General features: G+C 49.3%; 1 protein-coding gene across 2 annotated transcripts in view; it reads left to right on the top strand.

Annotated features, from left to right (window-relative positions):
• Positions 1-2,178: 2,178 nt before the first annotated feature.
• LOC138165049 (DNA methyltransferase 1-associated protein 1) overlaps positions 2,179-8,735 on the top strand; it is a 17,947-nt gene continuing 11,390 nt past the window's right edge. For both annotated transcript variants that reach the window (XM_069093151.1, XM_069093150.1), the window contains exons 1-3: positions 2,179-3,629; positions 4,079-4,170; positions 4,495-4,690. In XM_069093151.1, the coding sequence (XP_068949252.1) occupies positions 3,528-3,629; positions 4,079-4,170; positions 4,495-4,690 (390 nt within the window). In that variant the 5' untranslated portion in view covers positions 2,179-3,527. The remainder of the gene's footprint in view (positions 3,630-4,078; positions 4,171-4,494; positions 4,691-8,735) is intronic.

Genomic DNA, 8,735 nt, shown 5'->3' with positions numbered 1-8,735 from the left:
CCAGTAGGGATTAGCCTTTTTTACTGTTAATTCATAGGATTGTAACCCCTTCAGCATTCTTAGTGCCTTTGCCTGTGGATGCATCGGCAATAATTAGTTTACCTGTTCTTCATATTTCCTATGAGACTGGGAGGAGATGGGATTATGAAGGTTCAAGGGGATCAGAGAAAAAATCTCATCCTTCAGTTTTGGTCACATAACCCCAAAGACACTTGGGAAATATCTTGGATATTTCATGCATTCTGTAGATTTTGCATGGAATTTCTCTTATCTCTTCTCACCAAGTTTGTTGGTAGTATATAGAATGTGATCTCATGATTTGTGTGGGCTTTTTTTTTTTTTTGCAGGGGGAAGGGCAGGGCAATTGGGGTTAAGTGACTCGCTTAAGGTCACATGGCTAGTGTTAAGTGTCTGAAGTTGGATTTGAACTCAGTTCCTCCTGACTCCAGGGCCAGTGCTCTATTCACTGCACCACCTAGCCACCCCAAGTGAGGGTTTATTTCATATCTTGCTATATTCTGTTACTTTGCTGAGGTTATTGCTTCAGTTATTGTGGATGACTCTGCAGGGTTCTCTATGAAGACCATCATATCATCTGCTAAAGAAAAAACAAACTTGCCTCTTTGCCTATGATTATTCTCTCAATTTCTTTTTTTCTTGTCTTACTGCTATAGCTAGCATTTCTTGCACTATGTTAAGTGATACTGGTTATAATGGAAATCTTTGCTTTACTCCTGATCTTATCAGAAAGGTCTCTAGTAATTGCCATTACATATTTTCCTGGCTCCATTTTAAATAAATACTATTTATCATATTGATGAAAGGTGTATTCATTTATTCCTTTTTTTTTTTTTAAAGAGAAATATTTAGTGACAGAAGTGTCAAATTCCCTGAGAGGAATTTGATCTTTTTTTTAAGAGAAATGTTTAGTAATAGAAGTGTCAGATTCCCTGAGAGAAGTTAAATGCTTTTGTACCAGATTAAAATATAATTGGAAACTATTTAGCAAAAGAAATAAAAATATAATAAAATATGTTAATTTGTGGTTCCTAAGTCAATATTTGACACCACTGGTTGGTAATGTTTTTTGTCAAGTTTTTTTCTGAATCTATTGATGCAATTTTGTGATTTTCATCATTTTTGTTATAAATATGCTCCATTATGTTTATAGTTTTTCTAATATTGAGCTGTTCTTATAGTCTGTATATAATCCTATAGACCGGTTGTTTTTTCCTTTTTCTCAAAGGAATGAGGAGAGGGAAAGAAGGAACCTTTAGACTGATTGAAAAAAAAAATAAAACCTATCTGGTTATAACATGTATTATTTTGATATGTTGCTATAATCTCTTTGATCATACTTCACTTTAATTATCTGCATCAATTTTGAATAGAGATATTGTTCTATAGTTGCTTTCTTTGATTTGCCTCACCCTGGTTTAGGTACCCAAATCATATTTATTTCATAAAAGTCATTTGATAGGATTTCTTCTTTTCCTATTTTTTTTCCACTTTATGTAACATTGGACTTCGTTGTTCTTTGATGGTTTGATTGATTTCACTTGTAAATACAAATTGTCCTGGTGTTTATTTTCTTTGGAAGTTCATTTGTGACTTGTTCAATTTCTTTTTTTTCTGAAATTAGATCTTCATCCATACAAATCAGTTTTGCAGGCACATAATTGCACAAAATTGTTTCTAATAATTTCTTTTATTCTTCAGTTGCTGTGATTTTTTTCTTTTTTTTGGACAATTTGGATTACTTCTCTCTTTTAAAAATCAGGTGAATTAATAGATTATCTATTTTATTTTTCCTTAAAATAGCTTTTACCCTTATTTATAATTCAGTGGCTTTTTTGCTTTAAATTTTGTTAATTTTTTTATCGTTAGAATTTTTATTTTTACACTATTTTGACTCGAAAATTCTTGCTGAAGGAAAGTTTTCTTCCTTGCTGAAGGAAGCCTAGAAAGCCAATAGGCAGAAATGAGAAAGAGGGAAGAGTAAGAAAGATTGGTCATTGAAAAGCCCGAGTTGGGAGATGGGGGGTTATTTTTTGAGAAGCAGTGTTGCAGAATCATAGATTACAAAGAGGGGAGTAACGTGTAAGAAGACTATTAAGGGACGGAGCTTTAAAAGTCAAATGGAGGGCTTTATATGTGATCTGGGAGGTGATAGGGAGCTACTGGCATTTATCAGGTAGGAAGGGTGCCATGGTCTGATCTGTGCTTTAAAGATAAATTTGCCGGCTGAGTGTCAAGGATCGGAGGAAGGCAGACCCATCACAATGATGCAAGCCAGAGCTGATAGGGGTGTGCACAGAAGGGGGACAATACCCAAGGAGAGAAGGGGGCGCCCCAAAAGTAGGTGCCCTCCATCCTAGGTTCCCTCCTTTCCCTCACTACTCAGCCTTCTCCAATTTGGCCTCAGATGGCATCCTTCAGGTGAAATTACCCTCTGGTCTTTTTGTGGCCAGGTCAGTTTTACTGGAGCCATACCCACATTATGCCCATAACTGTGCAGGTTTTCCAACATTCTTCGGTGGGCCCCCTTGGTGAGCTCGCCCACTCCCAGGGGTGGGAGCTTTTGGAGGCATGCTCTCCACCTCTTCCCTGGGCTTCGGCCCTGGATCACCAGCTGCCTCGTGGCCCTCTCCGTCCCGGGGCTCTTCCCAACCCCTCGTTTTCGCTCCCCAAACTCTCTACACTCGTGCCTCGTTTAGCGTCCTCCTGGCTGAAATGGGGCGCTCTTCCATTGACGCCAGGTCCGTCGCTCAGGCCGCCCGGTCCCCGAGGGCCCCTCCGCCCCACATTACGGACAGTGCGGCTTCCAGGGGACATTCCCGAGAGCTCCAGGAGGAAGGGGACGAGGGCAGGGTGACTATCCCCCCTGCCCCACGGCCCAGGACCTCTGCCCGCCCCAAGAGGTGCCTTCTGGCCCTGGCCCTGACCCCGCGGCTCGGACCCTGGTCGATGCCTCTTTTCTTGCTTCTCCAGGTTCCGAGTTTCTCCCCACTCCAGGACATCCGGGATTTCCCTCACGCCGCGGGCCTAAAGCAGTCACTCCCCCGCTCACGCACTGCCAGTAGCTCCCATCGGCCCCACGGCTCCCCTGGCGGCCCCCGCCCCTCTCAGCGTCAGAGTCTGTGCACCTGGGTAAGCTCCGGGCCAGGATGCGTGTGGGGGTGGGGGCGCTTCAGCTTCGCACACAGGCCCCACCGAGGAACCTCAAGCACACAGTAGGCGCTCAGCAAAGGCTGGGGTGGCTAGACTGAGGGTTCGAGGGGCGGGGCGCGCGTGGGCTCTGCCTCTTGCGCAGCCGCAGCTGCCGCTGGTGTGTGCGCTCGCGACCGTACCCAGAGGCGCGCCCGTACCGGAAGTGGTCCGGCCGGGCCGGTTAGGCGGTGACTCTACACAGCCGGAAGTCGGAGCCTGCGGCGCCGGGAGGCGGCGGTGGCGGCGGCGGCGGCGGAGGGAGGAGGGAGGAGGAGGGGCCGGGGCCGAGCTCAGGCCCGAAGAGTCCGAGGGCCGCCATGGCGACAGGTGCCGACGTTCGCGACATTCTGGAGTTGGGCGGGCCCGAGGGCGATGCGCCGGGGCCCATCAGCAAGAAGGACATCATCAACCCGGACAAGGTGCGTCTGCGCCTGCGCGGTCGGGCGGGGCGGGGGCTGAGGGGTGTGGCCAAAGCTGCCTGCAAGCCCGAATGCGCCTGCGTGTTGTGGGGCCTCCCGGCCCCTGGACGGGGCGGGACCTTTGCGCCTGCGCCCTGTGGTGGGGCGGGGCCGAGAGAAGGGGCGGGGCTTCTGAGCATCCTCCTGGACTTACCCCAGGCCTGCTGGAAAGCCAGGCTGCCAAGGGAGATAGTGAGCTCCCCATTTCTGCAGGGCTCCAAGCAGACGCAGGCTGACCCCTGCTCAAGTGGGGGCCAGTCTCCATGCCTTTTGAAGGCCCTTTCAGCTCCTGTGCAGGAGGGGCTGATGGCAAAGGTGGGGCTGAGGTTAGGGGCTGGGGGAGCCAGGTTGGAGGGATGGGGGGGGTTCCCTGGCCTGGTCTCTCCACTTGAGTCTTGGTCCCTCCATAGAAAAAGTCCAAGAAGTCGTCAGAGACGCTGACTTTCAAGAGGCCAGAGGGCATGCACCGTGAGGTCTACGCTCTGCTCTACTCCGACAAAAAGCAAGTGGATTTACCCCTTTGCCTCCCCCTCCCCACTACTCCTAGCTCCATTCCCCTTATCCTCCCTGATGGACTGAGATGCCCAGGTTTCACCTCTCCTACCTGCCTAAGGCTTCTTCAGGGCTGGACTTGGGGGTCTCCTTTTAGTCTCATCCAGATATGGGACAGCCTTTTGAGGCTGTCTTGTCATGCTAAGGCTAGGCTTCTCTCCCCACTCCTGTACACATAGCTGTTCCCTTTCAGGGAGTTGGATAGAGGGAGCAAGGAGGGTTCATGGGGTGTCCCAGGGGTTGGCCTATAATCATCCTCCCCACTTCCTGGCAGGGATGCACCCCCCCTGCTCCCCAGCGATACAACCCAAGGATACCGCACAGTGAAGGCCAAGCTAGGGTCCAAGAAGGTACGACCATGGAAGTGGATGCCTTTCACCAACCCTGCCCGAAAGGATGGGGCCATGTTCTATCACTGGCGACGTGCAGCTGAGGAGGGCAAGGACTATCCATTTGCCAGATTCAATAAGGTGAGGCTTCCCTGCTGCTGTGCTCACTGGGCCTGGCTCTCATAAATGTTCTGGGCTGGCTCTGATTAGGCCCATCTAAACATTTGGTTTGGCCCAGCAGGAGTAAAAGACAAGAGCAAAATAGTTTGGTTTTACACAACTCCTAGTCTTTGGAGAGGTGTCACCAAGGGGCAGTACAAACTTAAGGCTAGGGGAAGGCCCAGGAAGGAAAGGTCATTTGTAGTGGGTGATTTCCATGAAAGCTTCCTGGAGGAGGTGGTTTTTGAACCGAGTCCTCAGGCTCGGGGAGGATCTGGCACAGGGGGTGGGCTGAGCTCCTGAAGTGGAGGAGCCCCCAGAGCCGAGATGTGGAGACAGCAGTACAGGGGAGTGTGTGGGTGGGCCTCTTTTGGAAGCTGTTGGCTGGAAAGTCATGTAAAGCAAGACTGGGAAGGTCAGATCTGCAGGTGACTGGGGTCCTTCACTGCTGGGTCCAGGATTGGAGCTTGCTTTGAGGAGGTGACTGGGAGCCACAGCAAGATCTGGGGTCCTGAGCAGCGATAGAGGAGGTTCTTCTTTAATCCTGGCATCTTGTATCCAGATCTCTTGGAACCTCAGAGGTCATTGTCTCCAACTCTATCATTTTGCAGATGAAGAAACTGAGGGAGATGAAATGATTTGCCCAGAGTCACCCAGGTAGTGTGTGTCAGTGGGAAGAACTGAGCCCAGGACTTCTGCCCCCCAATCACCACACCAGCAAGGTCTGCACAAGGGAGATTTACCTTGCATCCTTCTATGGATGGATTGGACTAGGGAGGCAGGGCTGGTAGTGAGGCCTGAGGGAAGCCACCGCAGAGTCCAGGCAGGTGGCAGAGAGTGCCCAGACTGAACCGGTGGCTGTGAGGGAAGGAGACAGACCTAGCAGAAGGACAGGATGTAGTGGCTGACTGGACGTGAGAGAGGAGAGAAGAGGGAAAGTCTCCCTTTGCTCTTCATTCTCTTATCCCAAGCTGAGGTCCATGTCTCAGATTTTACAGACAAAACTGAGGCCGTTTTCCACAAGCTCCCTCCTCTTCCTCCTCATACCCTGTCCCTCAAGTGCCTTCTTCCACTCTCTCCTCCTTTACCCCTGTCTCACATGAAGAGGTGGCCTCACTCTTGACCAAGAACTCTATTTCTTTAAGAGACCCCATTCCGTCCTGTCTCCTGTCTTTTCATCCCCACTCTTAACTAGTTTTCAGTTATTTCCTGTCTACTGGCTCCTTCCTTTCTGTCCACAAACATGCTCATGCTTCCCCTGCCCTGAAAAGACCATCTCCATCCCCACTGCCTCTGGTGCCTTTGGGGGCCAGGCTCTGTGCACTGAATGCCACAGTTCTTTTCAGTATTAGGTCTCTGTGTTCTGGCTTCCATCCTTCCACTCACAAAGCTGCCCCCTCCTAAGAGTCAAACAGCTTTTTGCTCTCCTGGCACCTTAGTTCTACATCACCCTCTTCTCCTGGATGTGTCTTCCCTAGGTTTTGGTGACTCTGCTCTCTCCTGCTTCTGCTCCTGCCTGTCTGATCACTCCTCAAGCTTCAGCGTTGAACTTTCCTCCAGGTCATGCCCGTTAACTATGGCTGTTCCCTCAGGTCCTCCCCTGGTCCTCTTCTCATCTCCTGTGTACCAGACTCTGGCCTACTCCCTGTTTTTGTATGACCATTGAGCTAAGTATGATTTTTACATTTTTAAATACAATAAAACTTCATTTAAAATGTAAAAATCATTTTTGGTGTTGGACTTGCCAAAAGAGGTGCGGACAGGATTTGCCCCGTTTGGTAGAGTTGGCAGTTGCCAAGCCCTGCTCTCTCGGAGGGCCCTCAGTCTCCTGAGCCTGCATAATCTCGGACATCATCCTAGGCAGATGGTTCTCAGGTCTCTGTTTCCAGCCCTAGCCTCTCTCTTGACCCCCAGTTTTTCATCTCCAGCTCCCTGTGGACGTCCTGTAGACCTCTTGGGCTCAACATGCCTCTCGTTAAAATGCTCTTCCCACCCAGACCTTTCCCTCTTCTCAGCAGCATCCTCCTGGTCACCAGGCTTATGCCACAGTGTTGGCCTTGGCTCCTGGTGCTCTCAGCCTCCATGTCCCATTGGTTGTCAAGTCCTGTTAGCCCGGCCTCTTCCTCCCTTACTGGTCTCCTTAACCTTCACTGCCCTCTGTGTATTCTGTGATTGTCTTACACTAGCCCTTTCATTGTTCCTCGCCAGACTCTGGGCATTTTCTCTGACTGTGCCCCATGCCTGGCATGCCCTCCCTCCTCATTTCTACCTCCTGGTCTCCTGAAGACTCAGCTAAAGGCCCCCCTTTTACAAGGAGTCTTTCCTGATCCCCCTTACATGAGCACCTTCTCTCCAGTTAATCGAAACCTTGTTGGCGTCTCATTGTTGCCCACCGCACCGCCTCTTCCCCCCACAGGGCTCTCCTTTGAGAGCAGTATCCAGTTTTGGCCTTTGCATGGTGCCTCCAGCAGTGAGGTATTTTCTAGTGACTACTAAGAGGGTGATTTGGATCCCAGGAACATCCCAGAAACAACTGCTCAGTTTCCCAGAGGCCTTGTTCTCAGGAGCAGGCCCAGTTTGTATGCCAAAATGTGTTGTTCCTAGTGGGTTGTGTATTAACCACCACTTGGCAATGGGCTGTGTGGTTAGAGTCACGTTCTCTTCCTCACCCCAGAATCCAGCCATTCTTACCATCTGCCTTGTCTCTCCAGCTGAGAAGGAGGAGCCTCCTGGGGCAGTTGCAGAGCATGGGCTTCCTGCCCTCCAGGGGCTGTGATCTGGGCTCAGCTGTCCCTAGATCTTGCTAGCTCCCCTGCCCTTTATACCTCAGGATGGTTCTAAGCCATTGTCCCATTGATCAGTCAGCCCTTACCCCCCACCATCAAAGCAGACACAGTCTTTCAGCAGAGGCAGCTGGGTGGTGCAGTGGATAGACTGCCAGGACTCAGGACTCAGGAACACCTGAGTTCAAATCCTGACTTGATGTAGTGCCAATGTAGTATTTATAGCACCCACAATCACGATAGAGATTGTGCCTATAAATATTGCATGACGTTCAATTGCAAAATATACCAAACTCTCCATATAGAGGACAGAACTGAAGCATTTATTTACACACCAGAGAACTAAATCCCGAAACCAGTAAATTGATTCTGTCATAGTACCAAAGACATTAAGAAACCATACTAATGCTGAGAGCCACAGCATCCTTCAGCCTTCCCACAAACCAATACAAGATCAATATCTATTCATGAGCCTATCTGACTCCTTGCCTGAGCGTCCTCTCTATCCCACCAGCTCACTAGCTCTGACTGCCAGCTTCCTGTGGCTCTGCTTCCCTTAAGCAAACTCCTCTCACCACAGGGTCCATGTGACTATATTTAGCCTGTTAGGGAGCAGAGTTTACTTTCATATCAGGGGAGGCCTTCAAATTCCCCCCTAGGTCTTTTTAAGGGGCAGAGAAGATCTTCAGATTCCCATTCTCATTACACTTGGACACTGACTAGCTGGGTGATCCCGGAAGGCCACTTCACCTCTCCCTGCCTCAGTTTCCTGTATAAAACGGCTCACAAGAGCACCTACCTCCCAGGGTTATTGTGAATGGCACAAAGCAGGCCTTAATGAGCACTGGTTCCACCCCATCTCCTCCTTTCTCCTTCAGTCCCTCATTGTTGTAAGGTGAGAATGGGGCTCAGGCTTCTCACCACAAACTGCATCTTCTGTGTAGGGAGATGCAGTCAGTCACAAACAATGATTTCATCACCCTTTACCCATATTTGATCTAGTTTGGGCCTAGTGACATTGCCTTCTGAACTAGATACAGATGAAAAAGGTGGTGGTGGGGAGGATTTGTGGTTTAAAAATATATAAATTTTTAGCATTCATTTTAAAAAATTTTGAGTTCTAAATTCCTCTCTGGCTCCCCCCCCCCCCCCCGCCGTGCACAGGTCAAGTCGCCCACACACAACCAAAAAAACAAAAAAACAAACAAAAACAACAAAAACACAATTCCAACAACAAAACACAT

Source organism: Petaurus breviceps, unplaced genomic scaffold (genome assembly GCF_028583685.1).
Source record: "Petaurus breviceps papuanus isolate PSGF00001 unplaced genomic scaffold, PetGlider_PUasm1.0 207, whole genome shotgun sequence".
Lineage (NCBI taxonomy): Eukaryota > Metazoa > Chordata > Mammalia > Diprotodontia > Petauridae > Petaurus > Petaurus breviceps.
This window is presented reverse-complemented; position numbering and strand designations above follow the sequence as displayed.